Below are 23,442 nucleotides of genomic sequence, written 5' to 3'. Positions count from 1 at the left end.
TCTTTGGGAAGTCACGCAGCAAATCCCGTGGTAGGAATGCATATGTTACTTGTCACCATTGTGGAAAAAAGTGCCATATTAGGCCACAATGCCATGAACTGCGCAATGAAAGGCACAAAGATAAGGGGAAAGACAAAGTGCATGATAAGTATTCTGATTGTAGCATAGTGCCTGCAAAGTCTAGTGTTAAAATTAAAGAGATCAATGTTATCCAGCCTGAGGATGTTGTTGATGATGATTATATCCTTGCAGCTTCTTCTAGTGCTTCACAGATGACAAAGATACACTCTATGTATACACAGTGTTGGCTCTTGGACTCAGGTATGTCCTTTCATATGACACCTTGCCGAGAGTGGTTTCATTCATATCGTACTGTTTCAGGTTTTGTGCGCTTGGGTGATGACAGCTCTCTTGATATTGTGGGCATTGGTGATGTTAGGTTGCAGTTTCCTTCTGGCAGCAGTTTTGTTATGCAGGATGTACGTCATGTACCTGCTTTGACACACAGTCTCCTATCAGCTGGACAGCTTGATGCAGGTTATCATGTATCTTTTGGAGACCCTGCATGGAACATCACTCGTGGCAGACTTGTGATTGCGAGAGGTGCCAAGGATGGCAGCCTCTATCCCTTGATTGTATCCACTTCTTCCCTTGATCATGTTTTGTCTGTGAGTTCTATCCCCCATGTATCTCTTTGGCATGTCAGTTTGGGCCATATGTCTTTGAAGGGAATGAAATTGCTTTCTATTTTGCAGTACTTACCGCCCCTTGATTATGCATGTTTTGGTTCATGTGAGCATTGTCTTTATGGCAGGCAGATTAGGTCTATGCATAAGAAGTCTGGTAGGCCACGCATGAGTGAGCCCTTGGCATTGGTACATTCGGATGTCTGTGGGCCCATGCCTTGTCAGTCTATGGGTAGTGCAAAGTATTTTGTTATTTTCATAGATGATTTTTCATGGAAAGTTTGGGCTTATCCCGTTAAGCTGAAATCCAATGTCTTGGCTGTGTTTCAGAGATGGCTTGCATTGGTTGAGAACCAGTCTGTGTATAGGCTAAAATGCCTAAGAATAGATAATGGGAGTGAGTATATCTTGCGTGCTTTTGAGCAGTTATGTGATGAGAGGGGTATTAAGCGTCAGTTGACCGCCCCCTACACCCCCCCCAGAATGGTTTGGCTAAGCAGATGAATAGAACCATCCAGGAGTGTGTACGCAGTATGCTTAACCATGCAAGCCTACCACAGAGCTTTTGGACTGAGGCAGTTAGTATAGCTGTGCATATCATAAACAGATCACCTTCTAGTGGTTTGGATTTCCAGGTTGCAGAGGAGATATGGACTGGAAAACCTCCCTCTTATGCGCATCTCCGTGTCTTTGGATGTGAGGCATTTTGCCATGTGCCCAGGGACAACAGAAGTAAGCTGGATCCCAAGAGTGTCAAATGCATTTTCCTTGGTTATGGGGATGCAGGCAAGATGAGTTACCATCTCTGGGATCCGCAGGGGCGAAAAGTCATCCACAGTCATGATGTAGTCTTCCATGAGGACAAGATGCATCGGCAGCCTGAGAGAGTTGTTGAGATTCGCAGGGTCATATTTCAGGAGGAGCCGAGAGCTCCCGCACAGCCAGTTGGACAGCCTATAGCTGCAGTAGATACTCATGGTCAAGGTGTTGGACAAGCAGCTGGGCAGGCAACAGATCCTGCCATGAGACGGTCTACTAGAGACAGACGTCCACCTAATGGGATTTAGCCCTCGATGCATTATGTCTTGGTTACAGATGCAGGAGAGCCTTTCACTTATGATGAGGCTATGTGCAGGGGTGACAGTCACTCCTGGGAAAGGGCTATGCAGTCTAAGATAGACTCCTTGCATAAGAATGACACTTGGGATTTGGTTTCCTTGCCTACGGGCAAGAAGGCTTTGCCATGCAAGTGGGTGTACAAGCTGAAAAGTACCCCTAGACACCCCAAGCTGGCATACAAGGCTAGATTGGTAGCAAAGGGTTTTAAGAAGGAGCATGGTGTGGACTTTGATGAGGCCCAGTTGAAAGGTGAGAAGGATCAAAGCTTGCACTCAAGAGCTATGGCGGGAGAGCAAGAGAAAGAAAGAGAGAGACAAGAAATGGGGACTCCTCTACTTGTCACAGAGGGAGTACATTTATAAAGTCCTTGAGCGCTTCCGCATGCAGGACGTAAAGCCTATTGCATGTCCATTGCCTTCTTATGTGAAGGTATCACAGGCTGATTGTCCGTAGACAGATATGCCTTTGGCAGAGATGGCCAAGATTCCCTATGCATCCGCAGTGGGCAGTCTTATGTATGCCATGATCGCCACGCGTCCAGATATTGCCTTTACAGTTGGTGTTGTGGCACGCTATATGGCAACACCTGGCAAGAAGCATTGGGATGCCGTGAAGGGTATCATGAGACACCTAAAGGGCACTGCAGATATGTGCATATGCTATGGCAGCCAAGCTACAAGAGTCGTGGGGTACACTAACTCTGATTATGCAAGACATGCAGATAGTAGGAAGTCCACTTCCGGCTATGTATTCACCTATGCTGAAGGTGTTGTTTCTTGGATGTCCAGGGTGCAAAAATGCACGGCCCTTTCTACTACAGAGGCCGAGTATGTTGCAGCCATTGAGGCTTGCAAGGAGGCCATTTGGTTGGGTCATTTGGTTGCTGGCCTTGGTATTGATGCTATCCCTACACTGCATTCTGATTCTATGAGTGCTATTTAGTTAGACAAGAATCGGGTCTTCCATGTAAAGATGAAACACATTGAGGTGAGGTATTACTTCATATGTGGGGTCGTTGAGGACAAGTCTGTTGATCTTGTCAAGATCTCGACTGACCAAAATCCTGCAGATCTACTCACGAAAAGCCTCTCTACAGAGCGCTTTGCCTTTCTCAGGAGGTTGATGGGCGTGGGATGAGAAGACGTCTTTCCTCAACCTGTTGTACATGTGTACGTATTGTACTGTCTTTCTTCTTTTTTCTTTTCACTCCTCACTAGGGTAGATTCACCTTTAAGTGGAAGGTTGTTGGGGTTAAAGGCGCCTCCGCCTAGCCGCCCGTGTATTACTACACTGATAGTCAATGCCACTGCACACTGCAGGTGGCGGGCGCCCGTCACCATCACTTTATTCTTTATTCTTTTAGTGACAGTTTGAATAAAGGAAGGCCCGGTCACACATTGTGACTGTTGGAGTTCCCATTTCTTGTCTCTCTCTTTCTTTCTCTTGCTCTCTCGCCATAGCTCTCGAGTGCAAGCTTGATCATTCTCACATTTCAGGATGGTCTTAAAGGGCCCAGCCTTTGTTAATGCCCTCAACTTCAAAAAGTTCTCAGAAAAAGCCGAAGAGCATATTTTATGGAATACAAAAATGTCACTCACAAGCTAGCCGATATACTCCTTCAATGCCCAGTCTTGCACCCTTCCTTGGCTACCAGATCGGCCACCTTATCTAGATGAAAATTCATCTATATAGACAATGTCCTGCATCACACAAGTTTAGTGTCAGACTCACTGTGTCAAACTCACTATGCATGGAGTGTGGTAAAGATATATACATCGGATTTGCGTCAAATTTACCAATAGGGCCCCTAGGGCATCGGGAGTGTGCACATCAAATTTTGCCCAAATCGAGCCCCCAGAGCTGCCCTAGTTGGAGGCTCATGTCTGGGCGCCTAAATCTACCCTAGGGGGTATGCACATCAAATTTTACTCGGATTCGAGCCCCCAGAGCTGCTTGGCCGGAGGCTCGCATCTAGGGCCCGAATCCCAATAAAATTTGATGTGCATACTCTCAATGCCCTAGAGACCCTACTGGTAAATTTTGACGCAAATTCGATAACATTAATTCGATAACATTACCTTCTCTGCATCATCTATCTATTGTTGTAATGTAGCATCCAGGTCTGCTCCTGCAACTAGGCCACCCTCATCTCTCTCTTGGGAAGGTACTACATAGTCGAGTCGAGGTCCAAAAATGCTTTCTTGCAACCGCTTGAACTCCTCATGTGAGATCTCATACTGTGGCACCGCATTTTCAATCTGCTCTTGGATGCTCACAATGGCAGAAATGTCATCGACACTCGTGCCATCATATCGAGCCACCTCATCAACATGTGTTGGCGCATCTTGTATATCAAAATCTATAAAATCATCAGGTGCATCGTGCACCATGATACAATATAGCTCTTCTTCCCTTAGCTCCAAAATTTCTAGTACATCCTGCATAAATAAATATTCCACCCCCTCGATGATGATAGCATGGAGAGAAGCGAGGGGTGGCTCATCACTTGTCGGCATCTCAACAAGGCAAGGAGGTGGGTGCACAATGGCTAAGCTTTGTGCTACCTCTACTCTCGAATCGAGTGTGATCTCTTCAAGCTCCCTCTCAAAATACTCTAACTGTGGCCGAGAGGGTGTGTCGATGTCTTCCTCACTGTCCTCTTGCACCTCAGTGCACAAAACATATATAGCAAATGCTACATCGCGCTCGATGAGATCCATCGTGGCATGGTCCTGGGATGAGGTGGGCACTGCTCTAGCACGTAGATACTGCCCCACATGCATGAGGGCTCGATTTATTACCTTTACATGGCTTGATCCATCACGTAAACTATATAGGAAATCTATGGGGACCCATCTAAGAATAGAGTTCGGAATAGAGCAGGTGAGAGGGTTTTCCGCATCACAAAACGATGCCAGTATACTAGAGTTAGGGTCTACGACGGAAAGTGAGCTCTCTAGACTCAAGGTCACACAAAATCTAGGGTATATATGGTCTCCTATGTGTGCGTAGCATGTGGAGCTAATCCATGCGGCGAAGGTGGGAGTAGTAGCCATGGCACACAAAGAGAGAAGGGAGGAGAGCACAAGTGTAGGAAAGTAGAGAATGAAAGTGAAAATGAGTTTGGAGTTATAGCTTTTATGTATCCAGGGTTTTAAATAAAGGTTCTTTTTTAACACTAAAGTTTCAAATTAAAAATCTTACCTTAGTTTCTTTATTTCAATACTTTAAAGTAATCGTTAAAAGTAGTCATACAGACAAATGCTTCGTTCTACATTATTATATCCTCGAATATACTTGGATCTCTGAGTATATGCAAGTCCAACTACAGAAAATATAGAAAAATTTTAAGAAAAGAAATATGAAAGACCTTCAAAATCCCTTGGATCCAATTTAATATTTAATTTTAAGAAATAAGTAGAAGAGATGAGCTATAATATATCATTATGCAAAGACAATATTGCATAGGTTATAAAACTCCAACCTGCAATTTAATTATAATTTTAACCAACACGATTGACTAAGTACAGTATGTATTATCGCACGCTTGGATCATAGTAAACTAAGATTATCTAAATTGAAAGTACTCAGAAGTTTAAAAAAAGTTTATAAGCATCCTGTATATAAAAAAATTTACAAGGATTCCACTATCTCAAGGATATGTGGAGAAGCACATTGTTTACATGTCATGGATTGCTCACTACGAATCCTAACCTTTCTATTATCTAACTTGAAATAGAAGTTGTAGAGGGGCTCATTGGACATTAATTGGATTTATTGTCTCAGAAAAGAAATGGGCCAATGGCTCTCTGTACTGACCGCAAAAGGATTATGACCATTCCACAAGATAACCACATCTATGAGAGCTGTATGTGTCTCATCTCGGGTATCTTGATCCAAGCTAATCCACTCCCCTCGCAAAAGGCGCCATCTTCTATATCAAAAGCGAATGCACAAAGCTTGTCTAGCAATGAAATACATGTAATAAAAACAAAAATAATGGTAAGTAAATGTGAATAACACAACAATTCATCTAAGCAAGACCTATGTCAATCAAATCAAGGCATTCAGAGTAGTTTAAAAGATTTACCTGAATGTGATCAGATTGGTTGACCCTGCATTCAATTGTCATCTCATCAAAATGTGTTCTTTTGACTTGCCAAGACTCACCCAATAGTTGACTCATCCATCCCTTGGATGGACACTTGCATTGATAAGTAATCATTGTTTTCTTCAGAACATCACATGAACCAAACAAATGTGCAAACAATGAGAATGGAATAAACCAAATAAGATGCACATCTTTGGAGCCTATGTTAGGTTTCATAGCACTATTGATGTCATATTTTATCTTAGACTTACATGCTCCTGACAACTCCAAGCTACCAATTAACCATTCACTACTAGATAGTGGCGGCAATGGGACATGCTGCAATCTCTGGATTTCTACTACATACAATGAATTATAAAAAAAGATATTTTGAGTTGCAAGTTGACTTGTAGAGTTATTATCATAGATCAAAGAACCTATGTCTTCATGCCAAACATGTATCTTGCTGCTCAAACATTCCACATTCTGCCATGCATGCAAAGTTGATGGATATAGAGCTGTCAGTAAAACAAGATTGAATTCTTAGAACACTGCAAAGATTTTTAAAAACAACTCTGATGCAAAAGAATAAACAATGATAAAATTTAAAACCTTAATGTTTTGTTTATAATTTTCCATGTAGTTCTTGTCATGTACAGAGATTTGTTTGTGCGTATAAACATGTTGGATCAACACTTCTGTTACTGTACTTGTTCCATTGAACACTTTTTTGAACTCTAAAATTCTATCTTTCCAATGTTTGCTAGGGTTTGCAACATCCTTACACCTGACCTTGAAACTCCCTCGAGTACTTGGGTGCATCAAAATCCAATCAAACTTATAGTACTTATCACAAATCCAATTACCGACACTATCTTTCCTATTGAAGACCTCCACTGCAAGTATGTTACTGATGTTTTTCCTCCATGAAGACATCTATAGTAACCAAATACAAAAGTTACCTATCAACGTGTGTATAATTTGCAAATGTTCTCTCCAAATGAAATGAAATTTAAATGGAGCAATTTAAAAAAAACATTGTACATGCAATTCTTTTCACAAAGAAGCCCAAAGATGTTGAACAAGAAGTTGACTTATAACAAGACCATTGTTCCTTCACTAACAAATTCCTAAAGTATAAAAACAAAAGAAATATCGAGTCAAAGCATACATATAACTTACATAGGCTTTGTCCAAATGAGTTGAAACTTAACCATGGAGCAACAGAAAAAAGTGGCAATATACTTGTGGCTCTCTTTGTAAAGAAGCCCAAAGATGTTGAAGAAGTTGAGTTTTTAAAAAATCATTGTTCTCCACCCTCAAAGACTCTAGGAGTTTTTTAAAAAAGGAGAACTCAGTATGCATATAGCTTGCATACATTTTGTCCAAACGAGATAATATTTTACCATGGAGCAGTAAAAAAAACAAGACAACATACATGTAACTTTGTTTACAAAGAAACTGTAAGATGTTGAAGAAGAGCATTTATGCATCTTCTCTAAGTGATATTTATCTTTTAGCCTTTTCCTACTATGCAGCATTTTATCTTGACTTTATCTTCCTTTCTCCTTAGGCAAGGAGTCGTATATCATTGATGTAAGTTTCACATAATCTCTCCCATGCATGTACCATCTATGTGCATCTGCGAACCTTAAACAATATTATCTTAGGTAAATATTAATCAAAGACTTTTTTATGCTTAATACTTTAAGATATTATATGCTCCTTATGCTATGTATAAACTTGTCGCATAGCAACTAGATGCAACTAACTTCCCTTGATACATGCAGTTCAAAAACTCCATCTTTCAAATGTTTGCGATGAATTTATCCTTTTCAATAATTCCTTCTCGTGCGGCTTAGTATGAGTCTAATGTATCTCATGCATGAATCAAAGCAAGCATTCATCAATTTGGAAGTACATTATTTACAACTGGTACTATAGTTGGATGGGCAATGATGTCCTCGCTCGAGGCTTTCGTTTTGGCGTTGCCATCCGCGTGTGAAAATTTTCACTTAGGGGCCGTTCTCAATCTTCTTCTCCTTTATATGTGGTTTGCATAAGACTTCAACGCCTTCAATTCTATTAGCGAGGGCCAAGTGGGGAGAGAATTAAGCTGTAGTGGAGGATGATTCTGTGGGAAATATAAGTACATGTGGCCACCCTCTAAGGAGGGGAAGAGAAGGAGATATTTCAAGGAGTCTCTCTCTCTTCCCCACCCTCTCTCTCTCTCTCTCTCTCTCTCTCTCTCTCTCTCTCTCTCTCTCTCTCTCTCTCTCTCTCTCTCTCTCTCTCTCTCTCTCTCTCTCTCTCTCCTTCTTCTTAACACCATATTGGGGAATATGGAAATTTCCCATAGGTTTGAGACACGCGATCAAATCTTTGGATTTGTCATAACTTGAACACTATAATTCCAAATTGAGTGCTCTATAGCTCAATAGATTCTATTTTTCAAGTGCTTTCCAATGATAGGTCACATCATATGGTTTTGAGAAAATTATGGGCATGTTATCCGGGTGCCATCTTTTTAGTATTCAAAATTTTTCTTCTTCTTCTTCTTCTTCTTCTTTGTCTCCTCTCTTCTTCTTCTTCTTCTTCTTCTCTCTCCTCTCACCTCTCTTTCTTCAGTGTGCCTAGGCATCAAGGTCTCTCCCTTTGCTTACGATTTGGGGGGGGAGGGGGGGGGAGGGGGGGTGATGGGGGCCCTTCCCTCCACCTGGGCAGCAAATGTGGCTGCTGCCATGCAGTCTTCTCATGGGGTGGGGGGAAAGAGATAGTTGGGGGCGGGGGGGGAGGTGGCACACATGTGCCTCTCCTCCCCATTAACATCATCATCTGTATTGTCCTCCTCTTCATCATCATCATCGGCCACTTCTCCCTCGTCGATGTCGTCCTTTTCCTCTCCCCCCTGCCACCTCTTGTTGGTGACGACAGGGGAAAAATTTTAAAAAAAATTCAACTATTCTTAATTTCTAAAGGGGGGGTTTCTATACGAAGGGGAAAGAATATTACAACATCAATATGTTTGGTACGTGCATGAAACATGGCATTCTTAGCTAGGCATGCAGTGCTCTGGCTATTACATCTAAGTACAAGTCTTTTGGTAGGCAACCCAAAATCCTTGGCCAAACGACCAAGCCAAACCACTTCTTTTGAAGCTTCAATGGCTGAAATATATTCAACCTCAGTGGTAGAGAGTGCTACTATTTTTTGCAATCTAGAGCACCAAGAAACTACCCTACCCATCAAGGTAAAGATATACCCACTAGTAGACTTGCGAGTATCCAAGTCACCTGCCATGTCTGCATTACAATACCCCTACAGATCCAATGTACCCTTGCCATAGCAAATACGTTTTCTTTGTGTGCCCTTAAGGTATCATATGATGCATTTCACTCATTCCCAATGTCCTTTGCCATGATTTGACATGAACTTGCTTACAACTCCCACTGCATAAGCAATGTCAGGTCTAGTAGCAACCATATCATACATGAGTGAACCACAAGCTAAAGCATAAGGAACACCCTTTATAGTATTGACTACCTTATCATCTTTTGGGCAATCTGCTTTGCTAAGCTTAAGATAGGGTGGAAAAGGTACACCAAGAGGCTTAGTATCAACCATAGAAAAATGATCAAGTACTTTACTGATGTACTTTTCTTGTGAGAGAAATAAGAGTTGTTGCTCTCTATCTTGTGTTATACCCATGCCCAAAATATGTTCAACTGCACCCAAATCCTTCATAGAAAAGATTGAATTCAGTTACCTTTTCAATGCATTAATCTAGCTTTTATGCTTACCACCAATAAGCATATCGTCCACATAAAGCACAAGTATAATAAGGCTTCCATCATCAGCCTTCTTAATATATAAGCAGTGATCTGCACTACTCCTTTTAAAACCATGTGAGAGCATGAAGGCATTAAACTTTTTATACCATTGTCTAGGAGCCTGTTTCAAACCATACAAGCTTCTCTTAAGCTTACATACCAAAGCTCTTTTGCATGTATAACAAAGCATTTGGGTTGTTTCATGTATAGATCTTCTTCCAAATCACCATGTAGAAATGCGATTCTAACATCCATCTGATCAAGTTCAAGATCCATAGATGCTACAATGGCAAATAACACTCGAAAAGTGATCATTTTGACAATAGGAGAAAACACTTCCTGAAAATCAATGCCCTCCTTTTGTGTATAGCCCTTAGCCACAAGTCTGCATTTGTATTTGGGTTTGCCATCCACACATTTGATTTTATAGACCCATTTGTTAGGAATGGCTTTTCTATCCTTGGGCAATGTAACCAAATCCCAAGTGTCATTCTGATACAATGACTTCATTTCTTCCTGCATAGCTAGCTCCCGCTTCTTCTTTAACTCACATGATAAGGCCTCTCAGCATCTCTATTAGCATTGATATTTGCATTGCTAAAAGCGTCGCTATTTGTGTCACTAATAGAATTAGCGACGCTTTTAGCGACCCCGCTTTTTTGCGTCGCAAATGGCCATCGCTATTGCCCCATTCCCTTGTAGTGTTCCAGGGGGGTCAGCCTCATAAACATATAAGTCTATCATGCAGGTTCACCAAACAAGATTTTTTGAAATCCTAATTTAATACATTTTTAAGACATAAATAAGGGTATCATTTATTGAGAATATTCATAGATTGAATAAGAAAAGAACCTCTTTATTTATATGATAAATTTATAGGTGATGGGATTTTTAATTTGGTGTTTGAATACATGTGATAGTGATGGTCTATTTATACTAAAACCTTAAGCACCTAACTTAATCTCCTGCAAAGTCATGATTCAAAGTTTGTGCTTTCTAACTAGCACACACATCACACACTTCCTCTATTCCATGAGGCTAGATTCATTTTACTAGAAGCTCGATTCATTCTAGTCATCAATTCTTTCAAAAATCTCTTCTCCTCCCTCAATAACAACATAATAGTTTCTATCAACCATTGGAAATATAGCTAGCTTCTTGATGGAAACCTTTGGCTTGGGTTTATAAGCGTTACCTTTCTCTTTGCGTATCCTTGGTGTCAAGTTTTTCCTTATCACCTAGCTTGATGTCTTTTGGCAATCGCCTACTTTTAGACTCCTTAGGTTGCTACTTACTTGATGCTTCTGGTGAATCTTTCTCATTTCACTTATTTGCCCTTTTGTGTTGCCAATTCTTCATTAGGGGAAATATGGACTCAAAAAGGAGCCTTTAGCTTAGGAGCTAATGACTTTCCTAATTGCAAAACATTTGAGATGGACCCATAGCTCGGATGGTTCACTATATGTACACCCTCTATATCATGTGTGTTTAAGGCCTATTTATAAATACTCTAATGTACCAAATTTTCCTTGAATAAAACACACTCATTTTTATTCAATCTATAAATTACCCTTTTATATGGCAATCTTTTGTATATGAAAAATGTATAAAAGTGGTTATTAAAAATCTCTTATGTTGAATCAACGTGATACACACATATATTTATGAGTGAATCCCCTTAAGACCAATAGGAGAGGATTGATGTGCACATTTTATACACTACATTTTTTTCTTGGGGCTACCACTTATAGGCTTGTCTCTCTATGTCCCTTTTATCCCTCCCCACATTTAACACCCCCATGTTAGGTGGGTCTCATTGTGTGTCCAAAAAGGAAGCCCACAATTTGAAAAGTTCCTCCCTCTCTAGAAATGTATTTTCTCCCCCCAGAACCTCTTGTTATATCATTTATAGTCAAGAGAAGAATTTTTTCGTATCTTTCTACAAGAAATACTTCTAGTTTCGTCATTCTCTTACCTCCCTTCATAAATTTTCTCATATAATTCCTTCGTCTATGCTAATATAGCTATAGCCACACAATCACCAATATCTTCTACATAGGCACTAGCTTCTCTCTTTCTTCCATCTCCATTTCCACCATTATTTTGAAGTATATCATAAGAATCTTGGATTTTTCAACTCGAACTATTTTCCAACCCTATATTTCCTTTATACACTGTGATCACACACACATTGTGACTATTGGAGTTTCCACATATGGTGTGTTTCTCTCTTGCTCTCTTGTTCCATCCGCCATAGATCTTGCTTTGCTCTTTCTTCCACTTTTGTGCTTTCACTCAAGCTCTACCTTTCAATTGGTATCAAAGACAAGCATTTGAGGAGCTTTTTCATCCTTTTCTTCAGCTTGGATTCAAAGCTTTAGCTCAAAATTTCATGGCAATCAGTGTTTGTTTCTCTCAGAGGTATGCATTGAGCCTTCCCTTCTCCCAACTTGCTCCCCTGACTTATTGAGGAGCTTCCAAGGCTTAAGTGAGTCTCATTGAGTTCTTATTGACATGAGGACTAGCCATTCTATCCATTTTAAGTGGATACAAAGCATGCTATAAAAGTTGTGGACAACTATGTTAGCTTGACAACATTGTCATATTTTGGCCATAACTTTGGTATACGGTACCAGATTTAGACCTTCTATAGCTAGAAACAAAGAGTGCAATGAGAGCTACAAAATTTGAACACTCATTGAGTTGATTTTTCATAGTTTTTATTTCTATTTTTCACACAAAACAAAATATTTTTGATCTAGACAGTAAATAGTAAATTCTATAAAGCATGTTTGATGCTTCAAGGATGCTATTTTGGTGCATGGATGATATGGTTATCCTTTTGGTATACTATTTGGATTATTTAGAGCTTGATTAGCTTGTTTTTCTAAGGTTCTATTGCTCTCATAATAGTTTGGACAACGAGCATACAATAGTGATCTTTATGATTTAAATGTCTATTGTGTCTACATGGTATTTCAAGTACACTACATGTTTATGATGATATCTAGCATTGATGTATGAGCCCAAATATGGTTATGACATGCTTTGACGCTTGGATTTGAGCTAAATTTAATGTACTTAAGATTTGGTCGATTACTTTGAGCTTTTATGTGTACACACTTACAAATATTGAAGCTTCATTTGGCACTTATGCTACAAATGTATTTGTGATGCACATGGGCTTCTCGGATGCTCTAATATATGTCTTGATATTTCTTTGCTCATCCTGCATTCCAAACTCACTTCTAGTGGGAAATGCTTATACTTGCCTAATCGAGCTTGGTTCTTTGAGACAATGAAGCTATTGGTTTATGTATACGCTCTCTTATATGCTATTGGACATAGTTACCTATGCTTATGGGTTGATTTAATTACATATGCTTTGGACACCGATACTTACCTCTCTTAGTATTTCGCCAGTGGTGTATATGCTTATGGAATGTATGGCTTAGACAATTTGTGTTTGGAATAATATTTGGTACCGATGGTCTATACTTAGTCATTGCTAGTTTTATTCTTTACATCCTAGTTGCTACTCGAATATCCCTAGCAATGGAAGCTTGCTTTCTTGGCTATTTGTCCATAGTTGGATTGATATATATAGCTATCCTTATTTCAACACTGCTGTAATTACAATTTTTTAACATTGTCTTAAAGAGCAAGCATTGTACTTTGGTAATCTATTACTTGTAGTTGGTGGATAGCTCTATACTTTTGTATTCTCTCCTGTTTTGCCTTTGTTTTTGGCTAACTTTTAGAAACTTATTTGCAATCTTTTATAGTAGCATGTTCCCTTAGATTTTAGATTGGTATACTCCCATTGTAGCTAATTCTTCAAATGATAGTGTTATTTTTAATATTGAAAAGCTTGATAGCACAAACGTCGCCTATTGGAAGACATAAATATGAAAGGTACTAGTTCAAAAGAAGTAGGCTAGGCCTTTGAAAACCAAGATTATAAAGCCTAAAGGCATTGATCAAGATGTTTGGGATGAGTTGGATAAGCTATGTAAATCCACTATTATGATGTCATGATTTAAACGTGTCTATTTCAATGTTGTGGCACTTGAGGGCAATGCTTGGCAGTTACAAAAAAAGATATGTAAGCTTTATGCCAGGCAAAGCCCTACTTCACAAATGTATTGGTTGAAATAGCTCATGGACCTTTGCATGAAGGAAGGGACTAGTTTGTTTGCACATTTGAATGTATCTCATTTGATTTTCAATCAGTTGACATTGCAGAGCATTGAGTTTAAGAATAATCTTCCTTCCTTGATCTTGCATGTGATACTTCATGAGTCATGGGACATTTTCTATGCAGGCATGTATGCTAATATACCTAAAAATGGTTTGAAATTCCAAGATGTTAAGGATGCCCTACTCATAGAGGAGATAAACAGAAAGAATGTGAATTTTTCTAGTACTTCTCATGCATTGAATATTAGGAATAGACATGATGGTAAGAATTGTAATGATCGTCGCGATAAAGACTGACAGATGTCTTGATCTCATAGACAATCTTGCAATAAGTTCCTGGTTGTAAGGCCTCTGTTACATGATATTATTGTGGAAAACAAGGTCATATTAAGCCACATTGCCATAAGATACATGATGATAAGCACAAGGAGAAATGTGAGGGTAAAGTGCAAGATAAGTCTGATAATTATAGCATTGTCCTAGTAAGTACAGCATATTGAGGAGATGGATCTTGAGTCTAATGATGATTACATCTTGACAGCTTCTTCTCTTAATGCTAATTAGTTGGCTGATGCCTTGTCTACTTTTTCTTAGTGTTGGTTGCTTGATTCAAGGGGCTTCTTTTCATGTTACCCCGCATAAGGATTGGTTTCATTTCTATCGCATCATGATAGGTTCTTTGAGACTAGGAAATGACTTGGCATTGGATATTATTAGCATTGGTGATATTAGACTGTAGTTTGCTTCAAGCAGTACTTTTGTTTTGCATGATGTATGACATGTTCCACTATCTTTGACCCAAAGCCTTCTTTCTATTGGTGGATACTTAGATGATACATTGTATCATGTATCTTTTGGTGATTTCATGTGGAAGATTACCCATGGGAATCTTGTCTTTGCTCAAGGTACCAAGGATGGTAGTATCTATCCATCCCTTATATCTGGATCTATTGACCATGTTTTGGCTATGGTTGGTATACCACATGTATCTTTATGGCATCATCGCATTGGTCACATGTCCTTGAGAGGAATGAAATTGCTTTCTCATTTACAATATCTTTCACCCTTGACTATGAATGTCTTAATTCATGTGATCATTGTCATTATGACTAGCAGACACACAATTCTCATAAGAAGTGTGGAATTACATGCATGGGTGAGCCTCTAGCTCTTGTTTATTATGATGTGTGTGGTCTCATGCACTGTCAATCACTAGGTGGTGCAAAGTACTTTGTGGCTTTCATTGATGATTATTCACGTAAGGTTTGGGCATATCCCATAAAGTAGAAATCTAATATATTGGCTCTTTCAGCATTAGCTTATTATTGTTGAAAACCAGTTTGGGTATAGATTGAAATACTAAGGTCAAATAATGGGGTTCAATATGTCTCTAAATAATCTGAGCAGATTTACAATGAGCAAGGTATTAAGCATCAATTGATTGCCCCTTACAACCCACCCTAGAATGGTGTTACAAAGCGCATGAATAGGATGATTCAAGAGAGAGTACATATGGCTGAGGCAATCACTACTGCCATACACTTGATTAAAAAATCTCCATGCACTGCTATTGGTTGTCAGGTTGCAGAGGAGATATGGTTTGGAAAACCTCTGTTATATGCTCATTTGTTCGGTTTTTGGATGTGAGGCTTTTTCTCATGTTCCCAAAGACAAACGCAATAAGCTAGATTCTAAATCAGTGAAATGCATATTTCTTGGTTATGGGGATGCAAGTGAGATGGACTATCACCTATGGAATCATAGGCTAAGAAGGTCATCTGTAGCCATGATGTTATTTTCCATGAGGAGAAGATGCATAAGCAACCTGAGCCGATAGTTAATGTATGAAAAGTGGTGTTTCGGGAGGAGCCTCCTATTATCATACAACTAGCTAGACATCCTACAACTAATGTTCCAATGGCCGATGATTATGATGTTGGACACAATATATAGGCCCCAAAACTTGCGGTCTACTAGAGATAGGCATCAATATGATCTATTTGCACCCTCCATAGACTATGTTATGGTAACCAATGCTAGTGAGCCTCTTATCTATGATGAGGCCATGCATAGAGATGATAATCACTCTTGGGAGAGGCCATATAGTTAGAGTATGACTCATTGCAAACAAAACATATGTGGGATTTGGTTTCTTTACCTAGTGAAAAGCATGCTTTGCCATACAAGTGGATATACAAGTTAAAGAGTACCCCTCGATATCCGAAGCCAACACATAAGGATAGATTGGTTGCAAAGGGTTTTAAGTAGGAGCATGGTGTTGACTTTGATAAGATCTTCTCTCTTGTGATCAAGCTAACTACTCTACGCTTAGTACTAGATTTGGTTACACATTTAGATCTAGAGCTTTATCAAATGGATGTAAAGATGGCTTTCTTACATGGGGACAAGCATTATAAGATTTATATGCAACTGCATAAGGACTTCCAAGAAAAGGGCAAGGAATACATAGTGTGCAAGTTGAGAAAGAGTCTTTATGGTCTTAAGTAGGCACCTAGGGAATGGTATCATAAATTTGATGCATTTATACGGTCACAGACTTACTCCCACAATGATATGGATCCTTGTCTCTATAGAAGAAGGCTCATGATAGCAACCTTATCATCTTGGTACTTTATGTGAATGATATGTTGATTGTTGGAGAGCTCATGATGAGCTAGATACCCTGAAAAGTCAACTCAAGAAGAGCTTTGAGATCAAGGACATGGGACAAGCCTCACATATTTTTGGCATGCACATCACATGCAATTGCTCTAAGGAACTCCTTTACTTGTCACAAAAGGAGTATATTCAAAAGGTCCTTAAACAATTTCATATGTAGAATATTAAGCCTATTGGTTGTCCTTTAAATTCTCATGTGAAGGTCAGTTAGGATAATCGTCCCCATTCAAATGAGCAAAAGGCCAAGATGGCCAAAATCCCTTATGCATCTGTAGTGGGCGATGTACGACATATGTACGATATGTAGATAGTAGGAAGTCCATCTCTAGGTATGTCCTCACTTTTACTAGAGATGTTGTTTCTTGGATGTCCAAGGGGCAGAACTATTCTGCTACAACGAGGTACGTTGCAACCATTGAGGCTTGCAAGGAGGCCCTATAGTTAGGTTATCTAGTAACATACCTAGGTATTACTATTACTTCTACACTGCATTCAGATTCTATAAGTGCTATTCAATTGGCCAAGAATCTGGTTTTCCATGTAAAGACAAAGTACATTCAGGTGCGCTATCACTTTATTAGGGAGGTGATAGAGGATAAGTCTATTGAGCTTATCAAGATCTTGATTGACGAGAATCCTACAAAATTTCCTACTAAAAGTCTCTTAGCAAAACGTTTTGCCTTCCTTAGGAAGATTATGTACGTAGGATGAGATGATGTCTATTCCTCATCCTATTATACTTTATGTACATTTGTAATTTGTCACTTTTTCTTATCCTCTCCTCACTAGAGGCACATTCTCCTTAAGTGGGAGGTTGTTGGGAGTAAAGACACATGTGCCTATACTACCCTATATTTACTTCAAACACCATGATTGCACATCCATACACTACAGGTGGTGGGGCCCCATTACTATCACTTTATTCTTTATTCTTTCAGTGACTATTGAATAAGTGAAGGCTAGTCACACACACCTATTGCGACTATTGGAGTTCCAACATACAATGTTTCTCTCTCTTGCTCTCTTGCTCCATCAGCATAGCTCTTGCTTCCGCTTGTGTGCTTCCACTTAAGCTCTACCTTTCAATTGAGTCACCAAAATACATTGTGTGTATCCTAACCATCTTGTCTAGCTAGAGGCATGTTGCTTTGAACTTAATTTTAGTGGACCCATCTCTACTTAGAACACTCAAGGTATTCCCATATGAATACATCAAGCTTTAATACATCGAATCATTCATTGACATGCATGCCCATTTTTTAGACCCACAAGAATCAATCTCAAAGACCTAGGCCATCATTTTTAAGCACCAATTATACCCATTAAGAAAGCTAGGAGTCTAACACCATTGAAAACTAAGACATTTGTGCACAAGGCTGTCATTGCACTATTAGAATTTGAGTACCCCAAGTTAGTTACACGCTACAAGAAATCCAATTTATGATCCTACTCAAGAGGATTTGAGTCCTTACAAGCCCATAACCTTGCTTGCCTAGAGAATCACAACATTGACCTTGTTAAAATACCCAAGGTATTCCCCCTTGAATACCTTGAGGCTACATTTTGGACCCTAAAAGCATTGATTCAATGCATTTTACTTGGGGGGTATATCCATTTAAGTGACAAACATAACCTAGCCTAAGTAGAGCCATTACCCCTTGAGCTTAACCCAAGAGAAGACTTGAACAAAGAACCCATTACACATTAAGGTGAATACTTCACATATAAAAAATAAGATATTTTCCTATCTTTCAGCATCAAGATGTATACTTCAAGTTAAAAAATAAGATATTTTTCGGCTTTGGAGCATAAAGGCCTTTCGTTTGTGAAGTTTCTCAACTATTAAGATGTCAACACAAGTTGACACTCCCATACTTAGATGACCATTTTTGCACTCATATCATTGATGTGGTTGGTACATGCATCAGCATATCATTCCAATGATACTTTACAGTGAGTCCACCTACCCAAGTTATGGAATATCTATCTAGTCATCTTTCTAGTTAGCATGGTATTATGTATGTTATACTCTCTCTTATTCTTAGTGGACTATTATAGTAAAGAAGAGAAAGACTAGTGTTTCCAGTTTCCTATCTTGTGTGCATTCTATATGTGTTGTGTGTTTTGCGTCTTGCAAGAGATCTTAAGTCCTATCTTTCCCCATCTTTTCATCAACCAAAAACACTTCATAGGCTACCTTGGAGGCCATAGACCCAAGTCCATCTAGAACCAACCCTCTCTCTCAACCATCAATCCATACCCTCAAGGAATTGAGGAATACCTTGAGCCTACATGGTGTGAGCTCTTGAAATCCAATGACCCCAACATCAAGCACCTTGTGTACTTGACTTGCATGGCAAAAGAGTGTAGAACCTTGTAGCCATTATTTGCTTCATAATTGATACCGAAAAGAGAAAGTATGCTAAAGTATGAAAAGCTCACATCATCGCTCTACTTAGGCGTAAACAATGCTTTTAGTTTAGCAAAATCTAAGATTAACATCACAATGGTAATAATATTCAAAAATGCACGTCTAAGGTCATAGATTTGGCTTATGGATGTACTTATGAGAGTACACAACACATGTACTTGAATGTGGAAGAGTCTCCTTCAATCAAGGCAATCAAGGAGTAAATGTTTGTTTGCTACCTTTGCTAGAAGAAATTTTATCTCTAATCCAACCATTAACTTTTGAAGCAGTAAAAAGATGAAATGTTTAACCTCTTTGTGTGTTATAACTTCACTATGGGGATCTTCTAGATTTGATCTCTTTTATATAGCCACCAAATTGGCTTACTACGTACCTACAAAAATTTGGATTGCACCTACCTACCTGGAAAAGTGGACTAATTAAATTTGAAATGAAGAGATTAGAATTGTAATTATTTAAGTCTTAGAGATACTAATCTCAAAGATAAACCCATTGCGTGGCTTGTTCCTAGTGTTCTACTTATCACTGGACTTTCCCTTACATTAGATCACCCTCAAATTGTGAGCGCACTACTTGAACTCTTAGTACCTACATTGTTTTTCTTGTTTACCTCTTTTATTACCAAATTGCTTTGCACATTCACACTCATCAAACCATTAGTAGGTCTAGAGTTACTTATGGAAATCTCAAAAATATCCCAACTCTCAAGCAGAGTGGCAATTAAAAACATGGCTTTCATTGAATCATGAAAGTTAAATCATTTGTGCCATCGAGTGACTAAAAATGGTATTAAACTTATAGAGATCATTGGACAAGGAAGTCCTCTCCTCTAGGTGAGATCAATGAGTTTCTTCAACCAATACACGTGTGAAGCAACGCTCTTTTTCATATAAGACACAAAGGTGCTTCCATACACCAAATGCACCACCTTCTATGTCCTCAACATTGAAATACAAGGATTTAGAGAGTGCCGACATAATGATAGAGCATACAAGCTCATCCATCTCATCCCAAGCATCATGTTCCATATCCTCAAGCTTTACACCTCATGATTTGATTGGCTAGATTTGCCACTTTTGAACCAATACATTGTAATCTACTTTCTAACTTGAAAAGTATTCATCAAGGTTTTCAATACTAAACAATGCATTCTCTAGAGCCAAAGAGGAAACCATAGTCACTACAATACACAAATCACCAAACAACCATTATATGATCAACCACAAGTATAAAGAGACATGTACACTTGTAACCAGAGTGCCACCCCAAATGCAACCAACGGCTAATGCAACATCAAAATAGCCCAAAAATGATGCCAAATTGGTTTTCAAGAACTATCCAATGCGTAGGAATTTTTGCAATTTTTCTAAATATCTCAACTATCTTACATGCATAAACTACCCCCGAAATAATTGCATGTGAACAACCTATTGTGTGTAGTACAATCAATTTGAAATCTACCATATAAACACAATACACCTAAAACAATTCAACAAAATAACCAATTGAGGTCTTCAAATTATGAAAGCATTTCAAACAACTAGTTCCAACAATAACCGGTTCGCGTACCTGTGGTGTAAAAACATCCTTTTGAAGTGGTTCAAATTGATCTAGTTCCAAGAGATTGCAATGTGCAAGCAACTTCACAAATAGCCAATTTCCCAAAGTCCAATTTGGACTGGTTTTGGTCGTGAATGAATTCAATGGCAAAGAGCAATGTGAAAAAGGCTAAATGAATTTAAAGTTGAGCCTTAAGATTGTAACAAAGGCTTATTAGCCTTATGAACAATGGGAGGAGGGCACCATCAGCATGACATGAAGATAGACAAGTTGTGAGTATATTCTCGACGGCGTCGTTTCAAGCGAGTGCATGATTGGGTCCTGCTCGATGTGATTATAAGGCTTCAAGGCCTATTAAACAAGTCGCTGCAATTTGAGAGTCAATCGCTTAACCTTCCCTCCCTCCCTCCCACAGTGACATCTCCACCCTATACTTGAGCACATCCCCTACTTAGTCGAGCGAGCAAGCCCCCTACTTATAAGCACAAGCTGACCCACCCCTCGCTCACAAAGAACGAGCTGCCCTTGAGCCACCGTTTTACACGTTGCAACAACAGCAATCCAACATATGCCTGTAACCATGGAAACTCAAGCAAGGGTAGACAGAGGTGATCCTGCATGTTCCCCCATTTCAAGTATCCTCCGTCAGGCAGAGATGATGCCGGCTGCTTAACAGAACTCCCTCATGTGGCCAAGCTGAGAGAGAGAGAGTTGCATACAGAGAGAATGTGTAAGCTATGCCCTAACGGACCCCTGCTAACATAGTCCACTCAAACCCATTTCTTCCATGACTATTCACCTGGAGCTATGAAATATTTAAAACCTGTATAATCTACACTTCGATAAAACAGGACAAACAGTTTTTCAGCACCGGGGACCCTACTAAAACTTGTTTGACTAGCGGTGCCACATGATGCATCCAATGTAAACTTGGTCGCAGAGCAGGGACGATTCTGCATTCTCGCTTGGACTCGTTGTTGTCATAGCTTCTCTGAAAAATATGATCCTGTTCACTGGTTGGTATGATTCATGTACAGAGGTAGAAAGCCGAAAGACTCATTACATGAGCTGCCAATTACCGACGGGGATGCCTGTGTAGTTCTTTGTCACAGCATAGAATACAGCACTTCACATCAAACAAATTTTGACCATTCTCACATGACCAGATGTATTTCACCACTTCCAGAAGAGAAGATTCTCAGGAGACCGCCATCCTAATAGAAAATTGGATGTATATGCATGCATGAACAGACAAGAGAAATTATCTTTTTCGAATTATGTACATATTGGTTCAGAAAACATATTTTCATTATATAGGTGGTGGGCACTCCTCATTACATAGTAAACAGTGCTTTAGACAATATCTGAGATTCGATGCTACTCTACAGTACTCCAAGTGACTAAAGAAATCGCCGAGGATTGCTTTCTTTTTTGGATTTTCTTTGGATATAGGTGCAGATGTGTAAAGGGTAAGTTTTCAAGATGTTGCAAGAAATCAAGCATCGCTTCCCAGTTAACATGGCTTGATTAGAACATTAACGTGAAAAAGAAGAGTCTCAAATAGTGAAATGCAGTAGAAGCTTAACATGGGTTAGCTCATCTCCTTTCTCATCACACAAGGGTAGCACCCGAAAGCCAGGTTTGAGTTCACTAACAGGCAAGCATGTCTGGCCAGCAAAGTCATCACGTCCAGTATTATCCTCATGGACTTCCACCCTAAGGACTGCAAGCTCTGGGACTGTTAGCCCGAACTCAAACTCATCGTCCCATGCAGGTGTCCAGCTATTATCCACAGTTGCCGTCTTCTTCATTATTGTATCAGCCTTCACCCCTGCAATGCCCACCTGCAGAAATCATACAACCAACCGTCATTTTTAGGAATCTCCATCTAGTTGCAGTCATCAGGACAGTTGTGATAAACAACCATCCAGAAATGCACAGTGTGTAAAATCTCTTTTTCCAGCACACATCTATACCTTTGTGACCCTCATTAGCAAATAAAATATGTGCATGATACTTTGCATGTATTTTGTTATATAGCTTTCTGCATCGAGTTCAGTGAAGTCATGGACTGATTATGACTACCCGCATAAGAAACGATAGAAAGTGTATGCAATTGGGTTAATTGATTTACAAAATTATGAAATCAAAACACTTTTGTTGGTTTGTCGATATTTTATGCTGGAGAACCAACCTCAGAATTGCAAACATTTGAAAACTAAAACGATACCATTGAGCATCATGGATGAACTTTCATCATCATTCGATTATTTCTCCTATTTGGAGGTAGTAAAAAACCACCAAGATAGGATGATGGGTCCCAATTGAGCTAAGCAAGAGGCATCTAACGAGTAGTTTCAACAAAAAGTCTTAATTCAGTGAACTTTCCTACAGATAATGACATTGGGCCTGTGTGCTAGGTATTTGGGTGCATATGATCACAAGTATTTAGACCCTCTCTTATAAACAGCCATAAGGTTTTATGAAGCTGCTCTAAATTATATCTCTGTTTTGAGCAACTTCTTTTCATCAAAGTTGCCAGGTAAGGAATATGACTCCTTGTCTTGCTTAATGCCCCCTGCATAGCATGCCAACAGACCTAGAACAAATAGCTTACCTATATGCTACTCATGATTTCTGACACATCTAAGCATGCCACTAAAGACATAATAGCTGTTATTGGTGTACATGCTCCTTTATGACTGCATTTTAATTTAGGTTAAGTCTCTTTATTGTTTTCTTGGCTATTTAGCAAACATCCAGGTACGATATCATTCCAAAAGGCATTCAATGTCCAAAGACTCTTCCAACCTAAAAATACTCCCATCCTAGCCCAATTTCTCTGCA

The 23,442-nt window shown here is 39.3% G+C and overlaps 1 protein-coding gene across 1 annotated transcript in view; it reads right to left on the bottom strand.

Annotated features, from left to right (window-relative positions):
- Positions 1-21,881: 21,881 nt before the first annotated feature.
- LOC148033549 (phosphoinositide phospholipase C 2-like) overlaps positions 21,882-23,442 on the bottom strand; it is a 38,611-nt gene continuing 37,050 nt past the window's right edge. Inside the window, exon 10 of the mRNA XM_087681495.1 lies at positions 21,882-22,439. Coding sequence (XP_087537621.1) covers positions 22,152-22,439 — 288 coding nt within the window. The 3' untranslated portion in view covers positions 21,882-22,151. The remainder of the gene's footprint in view (positions 22,440-23,442) is intronic.

This window comes from Lygodium microphyllum, chromosome 7, assembly GCF_053477565.2.
Source record: "Lygodium microphyllum isolate KBCC chromosome 7, Lygodium_microphyllum_v1.1.10, whole genome shotgun sequence".
Lineage (NCBI taxonomy): Eukaryota > Viridiplantae > Streptophyta > Polypodiopsida > Schizaeales > Lygodiaceae > Lygodium > Lygodium microphyllum.
Note: the sequence above shows the minus strand (reverse complement) of the source record. Positions and strands in the feature narration are given on the sequence as shown.